At 38.9% G+C, this 15,045-nt stretch overlaps 1 protein-coding gene across 1 annotated transcript in view; it reads left to right on the forward strand.

The window, feature by feature from the left end:
• CACNA1C (calcium voltage-gated channel subunit alpha1 C) overlaps positions 1 to 15,045 on the forward strand; it is a 476,362-nt gene that overhangs the window by 390,548 nt on the left and 70,769 nt on the right. The window contains 1 exon segment of the mRNA XM_070946686.1: positions 84 to 194. Coding sequence (XP_070802787.1) covers positions 84 to 194 — 111 coding nt within the window.

Below are 15,045 nucleotides of genomic sequence, written 5' to 3' on the forward strand. Positions count from 1 at the left end.
GACAGAGAATGGGTAAAAGGAGAAAACAATCCACTTTTCACAATGCAAATTGGAATAATTAGTTGTTGGGGATTTGTTTTCAGCACTATGGTCAAAGTATCCTCTTCAAACAAGCAATGAACATCCTCAACATGCTGTTCACCGGCCTTTTCACCGTTGAGATGGTTCTGAAGTTAATTGCCTTCAAACCCAAGGTATGTTGTCGATCAAAGTTTCTCTCTGCACCTAAGGGGGTCAAAAAGCAGACTGGAGGAGATTTTTTTTAAAAAAAAAGGTAATAAAGTCAGCTTTATCGCCCATACTCCTCCACAATCTAAAGGAAATGGTCTTGAGCAGTTGCTGTCTAGACTTGGAATCTCAATCTGTGCTTGGAATAGCCTTCCGTTTTTAAATTGAGTATACAGACAGAATCATGTCTTTTAAAAATACAGCATTTCTCTGATTCTTCAGAATATATAAGCTGTAAAATGTCATGCACCTCAATGGACACCCATGGGAACACGAGAATTGTCTCAGCACCAACTTGTAACTATACTAATTTGAGGGCATAACTAGGATACTTGCTCCTGGTGCCGAAAAACACACTCTCTTGAACACACTCTATTCCAACTCCTTTTGAAAAGCAAAGTTAAAAAAGACTGCTGTGATGTAAGTTGAGCACCAAAGAGTTAGGAAGTTGCATCAGGAAGGTTTGTATGATTCAAAAAAGAGGGTTGAAATAAAAAGAGAAAGAGTTAACAGCTGTGTTGGGATGGTGGAGAAGGAAAATGTGGCAGCTTCTCCCACAAAGAGAAGGCAGGAAGAAAGGAGAAAGTCTTCATCAAGTAGTAGGCTTATTGATGAAGTTGGAAAGGGAAAGGAAAACAAGGTTTTCTATTTATTCAGCAATGCTGGGTCCCCAGGCCCCACCAGAGAAGGCTAGGGGATGAAGGAATTAAATCTACCCTGCTTGCCCGACAATAGTGTCCAATGGAGATGGGAAGCTTGAAGAAAAAGCAAGAATATTCTCCACTTAGCCATAAGTAATAAGGCATTGAGAAGGTGGCCTGGAAAAACTACTCAGTGAGTACGGCACCTAGCCTCCAGGGTCACTGTGGCTTTGTATAATGCTAGGGTATTAACAAGGAATGATGGGCATTGAACTGGCAAAGCTAGGAGCATTTCCTCAAAGCCCAGCAGAGATGAAGTGCCCCCCCATTTCTAAACTTGTCCCCCAAATGCCCCCAAGTGGAGGCCGCAACTGAGACAGTAAGGAAATTGGTCTTGCGTTGTCTACTCTCTGTATCCTCCTCCTCCAGAACACAGAGGAAACAAAGCAGTACACAATAGCTGAGTAGAGAGAAATGTTCCTTCCAACAATTTCATCACAAAGTCCTAGAAGTACATATTCATCTGGAACCAGTACCTAGCTTTAAAAAAAGCTGTATTGCTGAAATAAATAAAACATTGTGGTAATCATTTTGTGAATTGCAGCCACAATAATTCCACATAGTCCACATGCACCCATGAGCCCAAAAGATTGAAAAACAGCCCCTAATATACAGGATGTACCAAAAAGGTCAGGCCCCATGGGCAGTTGATTATATACATTACATTAAATGTTTGGATTGGTTGCCATTTTCTTGTAAACGCTTCCTTAGTCATTTGACATATGACCTTTGAACACTTCTAAATATTATAAAATTTTCTCTGGGGAAAAAGTAATATTCTGATTGTCTTGGGAACCTCACCATTGATACACCCTGTATCATTCATTGCTTTAAATTCATAATGAGACAGACTTTGAGGCAGAAGGCTAGTATAAAATGAGTACAAACTCACACAGTTTAAATGATCTTCTAACAATAGTAGCACAAGTGGTCCTCATTTAGTAACCACAACAGGGACCAGCAACTGGGTCATTAAGTGAAGTGATCACTAAATGAAATTATGACTGTACTTATTATCTTCCTCCAGCTTTCTTTTACTTTATAGACCTGCAATGGTTCTAAATGTGGGGACTGGTCACTAAATTCCTTTTTCATCACTGCCATAACTGCAAATAGTCACTAAATGAGACAGCTGCTAAACAAGGACTACATGTAATATGAAATGTTGCAACATATAAAAAGTGATTTTTCTATAGGTTATTTGTATATTTTCTAACAGCAGGAATGCTTTTTAACACATATATGTTAAAATACATGTTTTTCCCTAACATTTACATGTTACTTACAGATAGTTCAGAGACACCTCCCTCCCAAAAAAAGATCTTGAAAATCTCAGTTTTCAGCAGTTTTAGAAAAGACAAATTCAGTTTAAACTATTGAAAATAAAACTCCCATTGTAACATCTATATACCAGGGTATAGTATATCCATATCTAGAATACTATATGCAGCTCTGTTCATCTTTTTTTTTTAAAAAAAAAAACTATCATACAATTGGGAAGTGCAGAAGACAACAAGCAGAATTATCAGGAAATTTGAAAACCTAACCTACAAGCAAAATCCAGAATATTTGGAACACTCTAATATTGAAAACTGGTAACTGAAGAGAGACATGATTAAAACGTACAAAATTGTGGATGGCATGGAGAACAGGGGAGAAAGAATTTACCTTCCTTTTTTAAAACACCAGGAGAAACATCAGTCCATGAAACTAGCTGGAGAAATTTAGAATGAAGGAAAGCATATCTTCGCACAGCATATAAGTAACCTATGAAATTATTGCGAGAAGACATTGTGAGAGCTGCTAACTTGGATGGCTTTAAAAGTGGACTGGATAAATGGATGGACAACATGTTTCGCAAGGGCAATTTTCTCAGGGTTGGAGCCAGCAGGTCTCCATATATCACTTGCAGGAAACGTTGACAGGAATGGGATACTGTCTCCATCTGCTTAGAAGCGCAAAGGGATACCTGTTTGGCCATAATGAAACAAAATGCTGGACCAAGCTGGACCATGGCTTGATGTTCTTGATGATCTTATGTTCAGTATTTTCTATAAAGCAAAGCTGCTCTTTCTAGCAATTTTGTCCAATGGCAGTAAGAGTAAAGTGATGCACATTAGATCAACAAATATTCTAAATATGTCATCTGAATTGTGACTGAACATGAAATGGAACTTGGTTTTATGGTGGATGGCTCAATATAAACATCACTCCAGAGTGGTAACTGTGAAAAGGGTAAATTCCATGGCTCACTTGCTGACTATTGCTCATTGCCATGATCATATTACACTTATTTTGCAAGCTGTGTATGAGTTACCAACAGTTTTCCAAGTGCAATTCAAAATACTACTATTGACCTATAAAAGGTCTATACAGACTCATCTGAAAAAGCCCTCCTAGAAAAGATAGTGCTGGCTCTCCAGATTTGTGAGGGAAGAGTTGAGGCCGAAATAACTGCAGTTCTAGAAGCTTGAGTAGGCCCTCCAGCAATAGTTTTTTAGAGGGATTTGATGGTTTGCCAGCAGTATATTTGGATATTGTGTAAATTGTGATTGGTATTTATTTGATTTGATTTCTATGAATATTATATATCATACTATATTGTTTGGGGGTTAGTGAGCAGATTATTACTCAGGATGTTCATTATACTATACATTTTTGTTGGTGTAAGCTGCCAGGAACTTAGATGCACTAGGTCAGTGATGGCGAACCTTTTCGGCACCAAGTGCCAAAACCAGAACATGTGTGCATGTGAATGCACCAGAGCGCCGAAAACCTGAAGACTAGCTAACTGGCACGCACATGCCTGTTTTTTTGGCCATTTTTTGGGCTGTTTTCAGGCCATTTTTAGGCCGTTTTCAGGTCATTTTTGCCCTGAAAACGCCTCAAAAAGTGGCCTGTTTTCAGGCCATTTTGGGGGGCGTTTTCAAGCCCAAAACAGGCCTGGAAAACAGCCCCAAAATGGCCTGTTTTTTGGCTGTTTTCAGGCTGTTTTCCAGTGCTCCGGCATCTGTGAAGACCAGTTGGCAGGCACACCAGAAACCAGAAAAGCAGCTGGCGACAGCACACATTTATTTCAACTAGCTGGGCTGGCTTGAGTTAAATTTTAAATTGATTTTAAATTGGGTTGTTTTAATTTACGGCCAAAATATTTAATTATTTTAAACTGCTTTTAAATTTTATATGTTCTGTTTTTTACTTTGGCTGTTCACCACCCTGAGTCCTATTTGGAGAAGGGCGGTATAGAAATAGGAACAAATAAATAAATAAATAAATAAATAAACATGCCCACAGAGAGGGCTCTGCGTGCCACCTCTGGCACGCGTGCCATAGGTTCGCCATCACGGCACTAGGTGGTGTACAAATTCAATAAATAAATAAAGATAATTTTACTCATTTGTATAACGATGCCATTGCCAATTCCATTATACAGATGACATAAATTGATGCAAATAACATCATTTGTGTTGGCTGTATCCACTTTGCTGTGGATGATGTACTCAGGGAGTTGGACCAGAAGACCTCCAAGGTCCTTTCCAACTCTGTTATTCTATATTCTTCAATTTAACCAGAAGTTGGCAATAATAGATATGCCCTCACTCAAGTGGCTTTGTTGTATTATACAGTTAGGTTCTAAATAGTTAAAAGGCACTACAGGTAGTCCTTGATTTGCAACCACAATTAAGCCCAAAATTTCTGTTGCTAGGTGAGACAGTTGTTAAGTGAATTTTGCCCCATTTTATGACCTTTCTTGCGACAATTATTAAGTGAATCTCTGCAGTTGTTAAGTTAGTAACACAGATATAAAGTGAACATGGCTTCCCCATGATCCTCGGACATCATAAACCAGTTGCGAAGCATCCAAATTTTGATCACATGACCATGGGGATGCTGCAACAGTTGTAAGTGTGAAACCTGGTCATAAGTCATTTTTTGTAACTGAACAGTCACTAAATGAGTGGTTGTAAGTCAAGAATTACCTATACTACACCAAGATTTAGTTATTTCTTGCCAAACTAGGTATCAATACCATAATACACTATACAGGTAATCCTTGATTTACAACCACAATTGAGCCCAAAATGTCTGTTGCTAAGTGAGACATTTGTGTAGTGAGTTTTGCCCCATTTTATGATCTTTCTTCCCACAGTTGTTAAGTGAATCACTTTACTGGTTAAGTTAGTAACATGGTTATAAAGTGAATCTGGCTTCCCCATTGACTTTGCTTGTCACAAGGTCACAAAAGCTGATCACATGACCCCAGGACACTGCAAATGTCATAAAATATGATGAGCCAGTTGCCAGGCATCCAAATTTTAATAACATGACCATGGGGATGCTGCAATGGTCATAATTGTGAAAAGCAGGCATAAGTCACTTTTTCAGTGCTATGGTAACTTTGAATGGTCATTAAATGAATGGTTGTAGGTCGAGGACTACCGCAATTCCATCCCATCTGGTTATAGTTTATTGGATCCTTACTGTTCCAATAAAAGAACTTTTTATCTGCGATTTCATTAAACAAAAACTCCCATTGTTACCAGATGAAGCTTCCATTTCAGTGCAATCAGCAGAGAATTTAGTTTTGAAACGTCAACAGAGGGTGAGAAGATTAAACACTTCTCCCACTTCCCACAGTGGCAATGGTAACAAAAAAAGGGCACGCAAGCTTCAGGCCTGTACGATCCATCTTATATTTTATTATATTAGAAGACTTGAGTCTCTTTCCTGAAATGCAGAATTTGAATTAAAGAATTCTGAGCCCAGAAATGTATTTTGAAAATCAGAATTGAACTGAGGATTCTGTCATTCTCTCTCTCTCACTCACACACACACACAGTCCTACCTTACTCTCAGGTAGCCTAAAAATTCATTCTCTTTTAATTAGCAGTATAATTATAAGAAAGAAGCAAAGCAGAGGTGGGTTTCAGTAGGTTCTGACCAGTTCTGGAGAACCGGTAGTGGAAATTTTGAGTAGTTTGGAGAACCGGTAGTGGAAATTCTGACTGGCCCGTCCCCATCTATTCTCTGCCTCCCAAGTCCCAGCTGATCGGGAGGAAATGGAGATTTTACAATATTCTTCCCCTGGAGTGGGGTGGGAATGGAGATTTTACTTCCCCTGCCATGCCCACCAAGCCACGCCCACCAAGCCACACCCACAGAACCGGTAATAAAAAATTTTGAAACCCACCACTGAAGGCAAAGGGTATTATTCCATTATTGGAATAATAATTAGATAACTGAAAGTTAGAAATTCTTGCCCATGTACTAAAAAATACCTTAGGAATTACCTACTAATTCCAACTTACATTAAAACCACTCTTACATGCAAATATAGTTGTGACCTTTTTAATTCAGTATACTATATATTCAGAGAAAGGCTAGCAGTTCTGAATATTTGAAAACAATGCTGTCCCTGTTAATAAGTAGTTACGGAGTCTACATGTCATATCCTATTCTCTCAGTTTAGAAGTTTAGTTTGCTTACCGGGTATTAAAAGTGTCAGTTGGATCAGATACTGCCACACCATACCATAAAACCACAGCATCTCCAATTGTATCATCGCAGATCAAATGGCATCACAGGGTATACATCTACAGTTCCAGCTGTTTTACAAGTCTCTGATAGGCAAGTACTGAAATAGGTTCCCTGTAAATAAACTAGAGGAAACTAAATTCCTGCTAAGTAAGCATCCATTGGACTCAGTGGATCATTAAGAAAGGAAGAAGATTAAGCATCTACCAGGACAAGTTCAGTGCTGCCTACAGTGTTTGTTTTTTGAGCTCGTGGACAGTGTTTTCAGTACCCGTTTTTTTCAAAATCCAATTTTAAAATTGGCTTCTTTAGTCCAAACTATTCAACTGTCTACAAGTACTAATATTTTCTTGAGGACACTTTTAAAAAGGAAAACATGAAAAGTGACTGTATCCTCACGTCTGCAACTATCTCACAAGGGTAGGTGGTCCTCAGAGAGTTTTGTTACTCTTAGCCTTTTTTCTCTTTAGCTGTTCTTATTATTGCCCCCTGCATGGTCAGTCCAGTGGCCATTATATCTCTGCACTTGATTTGAGACTGTGAAAAAACAAACCAGGGCTTCAGGTAATCTGCCATCCTCTTGATGCTTTTTTTTTTTTAATTTGATTTATATGCCGCCCTTCTCCGGAGACTCAGGGCGGCTTACATTGTGCTCAGCAATAGCCTTCATCCTTTTGTATATTTATACAAAGTCAGCTTATTGCCCCCACAACTGGGTCCTCAATTTACCTACCTTAGAAAGGATGGAAGGCTGAGTCAACCTTGAGCCTTGGCGAGATTCGAACCTGCAGTAATTGCAGGCAGCTGGTCTTAATAACCAGCTTAATAACAGGGTGCCTTAGACCACTGTATTACCAAGGCTCTTTTTTTCTGACAGACATGAAAGTGCTTTCTATCATTTCACAGGTAGCATGCTCTGCTCTATCATTACTTTCACAGGTAGCATGCTCTGCTCTATCATTACACGGCCATTGATTGAAATGATGCTGCTTACAAAGCAATAAATTAAGTTTGCAGAGCCCCAACCTGAAATGCACTCTCTTTTGCATCATAGATCTATTTTTTTTTTATCCTTCTCTTATCATGACCAATGCTTTGATGGTGGGCTAGAAAGGGCCTCAAAGAAAATTACATGGTTCAGAGTTGAGCCTGCATATCAGAGCCCTTATATTCCAAACGTTGTAGTTAATTTGAACAAAGAAAGGAATCTCTCACTCTTTTTAATCTTACAGCCCTGAAAAAAGGTGGGGGGAAAACGGGTTCGGTTCATGCCTGCATGATTCATGTAACAATTGCAGCCGTTTGCTTAAAAGGTCATAAAATCAACTCACTTAAGAACTGCCTTGCTTTAGCAAGGGAAACTCTGGTCCCAATTGTGATCATAAGTTCAGGAATACCTGTATCTCAACTTCTTCTTCATGAAAATCTCCAGGCTCATTTCCATGGAATAGTGGCTCCTTCCACAGTTCTTGTGAAGGGCAAATCCATACTTGAGAATCACAGAAGTACTATCTGAAGCCAATCTTCTGCTTTCATCAGGCTTTATTCTTTGGATCCCAGGGCACTTTCTAATGCAGCATTTGATTCTATTCCTATTCCTGTTCTGTTCTGTTCTGTTCTGTTCTGTTCTGTTCTATTCTATTCTATTCTATTCTTTTTTCTATTTCTATTCTATTCTATTCTTTTTTCTATTTCTATTTCTATCCTTATTCTATTCTATTCTATTTTCTATTTCTATTTCTATTTCTATTCCATTCTGTTCCATTCCGTTCCATTCCATTCTATTCTTTTTTCTATTCCTATTCTATTCTTTTCTATTCTATTCTTTTCTGTTCTATTCTATTCCATTCCATTCCATGTTTTCTATTCTATTCCATTCCATTCCATTCCATTCCATTCCATTCCATTCCATTCCATTCCATTCCATTCATTCCATTCTATTCTATTCTATTCCATTCCATTCCATTCCATCCCATCCCATCCCATTCCATTCCATTCTATTCTATTCTATGAGTCAAACGAACTTATCTCCAGTAAGTTTAGCTTGCCAGTCACCCATATCTGAGATGCAGAGAGTCCATGAAGCAGGACAAGTTGCTTTCCTTTTTTTCACCTTTTTCTTTGATAATCTGCATCCACATAACCGATCCTGCTTCCCATGGCAGTCTCAGCGTTCTGCATTGCCCACAAGGTTAGCAGAGCAGCAAATGAAGGTAAACAGCAGAATTCTTTCAGGGATGCACAGTGACAGTGTTGAAGCCTACCAAAATCTCACCCTTAGAAGATTCCAGCAAAAAAAAGCTTCATGGCTATGAAAACAAAGTTACCCACTCTTTTTAAATGTGCTTCTTTCAGGATATAGAAAATGGCATTTATTAATTGCTTTGTTGATTCCAGTGGTCAGTTTACAAGACAACAGTTATATGTATTTGAGCTCATTATCACAGTGCTTTAAAATATCCAGCTGAGACCCTGAATTATACAGAGAAAGTGAAAAAACTAAATTAAATGTCAAAAAAAGGAGTAAATAAAACAACAGAAATCATATATAAATTATATATAATATAAACAATTATATGAAGACTAGAGGTAAGTTAGACAGCAGCTTTAAAGGAAGAAAAGTTTTGTTAAATATATTGAATGAAATAGAAAGTTTGCTAGACAGAAGAATGAAAATTGGGGGAAATGAAAGTTATAATAAAAAAGGAAGACAGAAGGACACTATAAATGGCATTACAGAACCGAGGAAAATGGAAATGTTAGAAATATGCTTTGTAACTTTGAGGTGGGCGTAGCAATAGGGCTGTTCTTTAATGGAGATTCTTCAAGAAACATATGAAGCACCTCTTGTCAAGCCCTCAAAACAGTCACATCATTTCCCAGCCTTACATGTAGGCACAGACAGGAACAGGAACAGGAACTAGAAAAAGAGATATTCCATGAGTTCCAGTGGACCTCTTCCATTGGATTTGCAAAATCCCAATAACAATCTGTACAAATATAGGCACATTTTTCTGTTCATTTTCTAATAACCTTACAAAATTTCATTTGCCTTTTCACAGCAGCCATAATTCAGCCAGGTTTTTCATTTAACACTTCCACTTTTATACCTAAGCAGGTCTGCTTTTCTTTGGCAAGGAAAATCTAGCAATGGGTGTCTGATAATAGCTTTATTTATAAGATTTATAGTAATGTAAGTTTTCAGTTAGTCTTGTTGAATATTCCTCAATACTGGTTGGCTGTAGAGTTTAGATACTTAAATTGTTGTGCTGCAAAGCTTCTTTTGGAATCAATAGCAAGGAATTGTCATTCAGGCAGTATTAAAAACTTACTTCCTATAGACATCCCAACTTCGATACTGTATGTTTGGCTTGCACATACTGCACATAGCTTGATGCTGCTAGATTGCGCTTCCACCCTGCCTGGATAGACCTAACAGCGATCTAGCCATAATATACACATGAGACTCATATATCCAAAGCTGGACCTGTATCAGAACTTGCTCTCACTTTGTTACAAATGCATCAAAGAGGAGAACAAAACCTTAAGTGAGTTCTGAGAGTACTCCAGCTTCCCCCACATAAGACCAGTGGCTTGTATATTCACAGCTAGAGAACTGTTACAAGAACTGACTCTTCCTCAGCCTGGAAAAGCTGTCTGTTCACCTGTCTAGTGGCAGCTGTGGTCAGGGAAGGCCTTTGTATAGGCTCAGGTTGAACCCTTTCCTAGACCAAGAGGCCCTCCTCATAGTCATTCATGCCGCATGATTGGGCTACTGCAATGTGATGTTCATCTGTCCTTGGAAGTCACCAAGAAGCTACAACTGGGTCCAGAATGCAGTGCCCCTGTGCCTGTTGTGTGAGCCCCACAGGTTTCTATATACCAGTGATGGCTAACCTTTTTGCCATCGTGTGCCAGGAGCAGGGGGAGGGGTGTGCACTTGCCCACACCCATAATTCTATGCACCCTAACGCATGATCCCCCCCCATGCGACCCCCGCTCCTGGCATGCAATGGCACGGTAGGCCTGTTTTTTGCTCTCCCCAGCCTTCAAAGCCTTTCTAGGAGTCTGGGGAGGGTGAAAATGGCCTTCCCCATCCCCATGAAGGCCCTCCAGAGGCCAAAAATGGCCTGTTTGCCAACTTCCAGTCCCACCAGGAGCTGAGCTCACATGCCCACCGATATGGCTACGTGTGCCACAGGTGGGCTACGTGTGCCACAGGCTACAATCCAAGATACTGGTTATCACCTGTAAAGCCCTACAATGACATAAAGCCTAGATATTTGAGGGACCCCATGCCCTCTCTAGTAACTGGCAGTTCTATTCGCTCCAGTAGGGTCAGCCTGCTCTGAGACCCATCAGTTAAAGGGACCCAGAAAGGAGGCTTTCTTTGAAATAGCCCCTGCCCTTTGGAACAGCATCCTTCTGGAGGTCTGTACGCCTCCATCTTGCCTGCCTTTGAAAACCTGGAGAGAGATGATTGTGAAGGTCCCTTTTTAATACTAGATGCAATGAAGTTAAGTTGTATACTTGAGAGGTTTCCCTCTAGTTATGTTTTACGCTTGGTTCTGTATTGTTTTCAGTCTGTTTTCAGTCTGTAAAGCCACCAGAGTGGGAGGCAGTTGAGAAATGTGATAAATAAATATTATTTTTGAAATCATTTTTTTTCTAATTTATCAATGTAATTTTAAAATACAGGTAGTCCTCAACTTACAGCCATTTGTTTTGAGACAGTTTGAAATTACAACAGTAATGAAAAAAAATGACTTATGACCAATCCTCTCATTTATGACTGTCCCAACATCCCCATGGCCATGTGATCAACATTCAGGTTGGCAATTGGCATGCATCTTCAGCACTTGTGGCATCAAGTTGCATCCTTCCAGGGGTGAAATCCAAAATTTTTCCCTACCAGTTCTGTGGGCATGGCATGGTGGGCGTGGCAGGGGAAGGGTATTGCAAAATCTCCATTCCCACCCCACTCCAGGGGAAGGATACTGCAAAAATCTCCATTCCCTCCCCTCCTGGGGGAAGGATATTGCAAAATCTCCATTCCCTCCCCACTCGGGGGCCAGCCAGAGGTGGTATTTGCAGATTCTCCGAACTACTCAAAATTTCTGCTACCGGTTCTCCAGAACCTGTTAGAAGCTGCTGGATTTCACCCCTGCATCCTTCCCAACCAGCTTCTGACAAAAGTCAATAGGGGAAGCCAAATTCAGTTAATAACCACGATTCATTTAACAACTGTGGTGATTCGCTTAACAAATGTGGCAAAAAAAACCCCATCATGGGCATGACTCACTTAACAACCGTCTTGCTTAGTAACAAAAATTCTGGTTTCAATTGTGGTTGCAAGTTAAGGACTACCTTTGTTATTTCAGCCTCTAATATAGAAATAGTATACATTCTATCCACACTATCTTAAAAGTAGAAGAGACTATCAGAATTGAAATTATACATGCATCTTGTGATATTAACAAATGTAGTAACCATCCCACTATCTCACCATCTCAGTCACTAATAAAAACGTTTAAGAGTAACCATCCCTTGGTGTCCCACCCCCTCCATTTCTAAAATTATTTTGATTATTGAAGAATAGCAGACTACCACGTGTAGTGGTACCTCATTAGATACTTCTGTTTGATGGTGAATAAAGGCTCCTTCCCATCATCTGTTGTCCTCCTGATACTAATGCTCTTAGAATTGAACCTATATTTTTCCCCAAATAACTTTTACAAATAATTGTTGATTAAAGTTATACAGAGATATGGACTGAGGCTTCATCAATATAATCATCCATACCAGTACTCTTGTTTTATTATAATATGTTTACAATACTTAAGGGACCCAAGAAAAGTAATATCAGAACTAAAGAACTGGATAGGAATAAATAAACTGTTCCAAGTGGAATTGTAGTTCTATCATGGTGAAAAAATTGAGCTGACTTTTTTCCTGGGGTGGGGGGAAACGCCTTTGGGAGAAGTGAAAAATATGCTTTGAGACAGATTTCAAAGATGGGAGTTGTGTCTTTTCCTTACTAAATAGTGAATTGAATATTGTAGAGCATTTTTCATTTACTGAGTCATCCCTTCAGAAGAGCATAAGGTAGTCAAATTGCAGTAGTTGACTTTAAAAAAACCCCTGTGAAATGGAAACTAATAAATATTGTATATAGACTGTGCTTTTCTAACAGTCTGCTATGATCTCCAGGTAGCTTTAGCTTTGAAGATTTTTTTTCTCCTTTCTTCCATTTGGCAATGCTAATTTCATATCTATTGCCATGGCTAAATTGTCTCGTGACTTTAATAAAGCATGCATTATCTTTGCTTGATATCAGTTGCTGTTGATACAATAATATTCCATAGAACTCATGTATTTGATTTAGGCTGATGAGTCAGAATGTGCGAAACGATAATAAAGAAGTGATTGCATGCTGTTTTTTAACCAGGATCCAAGGGATTCAAATCTGCTTCATCTAGTAATAATGCTTATTTCTCTTGACAACATGACTTCAAATGCACCCTTTCTCAGCACCTCATAACCTACTGACCATAAGGGGCGGTGAGGTATGGGTAGAGTTAGGATTTCTATCTTTATTTGTTATTCTGTTTGCTCTTTCTTCCAGAAGTTGCTAATCTCAGGATTTTCTTTTCTACCTTTGTTCCCTAGTTATTCACACATGGAGTATTCTCCCCTTGACTCTCCTCTGGTAGGATGTACCATGTTTCCCTGAAAATAAGACCCTGTCTTATATTTTTTTGAACCCTGAAATAAGTGCTTGGCCTTATTGCCATGCGCTCAAAAGCCCGATTGGGCTTATTATCAGGGGATGTCTTATCTTGGGTGAAACAGGGTAGCGCCAAGTGCCAGGCTGGTCTGCTTAGGTTTTGTATTTCATGTAAACAAATCTCCTTCTAGTTGTAGCTAGACAACCTACCCCCATAATCTTTACATTAAGTGAATCTCATTTTACAGGAAGGCATTTTTCAGGAACATAAAGAGCTTCCTCCAAATAGAATTACATAAGATCAGCACAGAAAAAGTAAAAATTCTTGTAAAAGACGAAGAAACTGTTAACCGTTCTGTGCACCTGAAAACTAGGAAGGAAAGCAGCAAATTTCTTCCTCAGGCAGTCTGTATAAAAGCTGAACAAACCTGACTTCTCTAGTCAAAATGACCAAGGGTTTGCAAACATGCTAGAAGAGGAAGGACTCATGGATAGAGGGAAGTATTAGAGAACACAGGATGCCTCACAAGTGATATGGTTGATAATGAATGATTCTACTTTCAATATCATTTAGAACTAAGTGAGGGTATCAAGGAATCTTTCTGACCTTTATGATGAAAAATCCACCATTTCAAAAGTACATCTTTTGAGGAATTTCTGTACTGTAACAAGAGAGTAAGAGATGAAAACCTGCATTTGCATGTGAATGAAATGCTTGACGTGGTCAAGCAATTTGAGAGGCAAGACTTAAGAATCCAAGGTGAAATACTAATCCACTTTACTTCTAAATTCTTAATCGATGAAATGGTAGTTTCTTTCTTAGAAATGAAAGATGTGGAGCAGAGCTTTATAATAATTGACTTTGAATTCTGTAATTCTGAAAGAGATCAAGTATCTCTGAAGAATCATAAAGCTAAATTCAGACTACCAGTACTCTGGCTCATCTGTATGCCAAGCGCCCCAAGAAAGACAAACCAAAATCGCCAGCGTACATATATTCCAAAGAGAATGGAATCAATCCACAACAGCGAAAGAAAGGCAAAGGACAGAATACAAACTAATAAAATTCAGGAGAGATTACTCTTGTCTTTCTCCAGAACACAGGATGGCTACGTATCACTTATTCATCACGGTGTTTCTTAACCTTGGCCGCTTTAAGCGGTGTAGACTTCAACTGGGTGGGGAATTCTGGGAGTTGAAGTCCACACTGCTTGGCCAAGTGGCCAAGGTTGACAAACACTGATCTAATATATGGAAAGAGGGACATTCTGAGCAGAAGAAGCTTAATGAGATTCTCATGCACAGGACACAAAAAAGGCATGAATTTAACAATACAAGATGACCACTACATCTCAGACCAGTCTAAACTCCTGTCAATGAAGCATATGACTCTGGAAAAAGTAGGGTTTAAAAGAAACCAAAGCGATATAACCCAATATGATGAATTAGTTATAAAATATATTCTTTAATAATATGAACTTTTTGATGTGGATTTCGAAGACAATAAAACTAGAGCAACAACACACCAACTATTTAAACTTCTCTGGCACAGAAGCTTGGAACATAAATTGGAGAATTTAGCCAAATGCTAGAAAATATGACCACATGGAAATCAATCATAACAACCCTGCTATTGGATCAGGACAAGATACAGGACCATTTTTTTTCCCAAAAGAAGAGATAAAGAAACAAAGGAACCCTCAGAGTTTATTCACAGCAATATTTGTGGGTCAATACAAATAATATACTAGGTGGAAAATTATATATTTGTTGTCTTCTATAGATGACTATTCAAGATTTACTGACCAAACAAGAAGACCCAAGAATTAAAGAAATTCAAAGAAATGTGACTTA

This window comes from Pituophis catenifer, unplaced genomic scaffold, assembly GCF_029215685.1.
Source record: "Pituophis catenifer annectens isolate HBS135680 unplaced genomic scaffold, rPitCat1.0.hap2 SCAF_7, whole genome shotgun sequence".
Taxonomy (NCBI): domain Eukaryota; kingdom Metazoa; phylum Chordata; class Lepidosauria; order Squamata; family Colubridae; genus Pituophis; species Pituophis catenifer.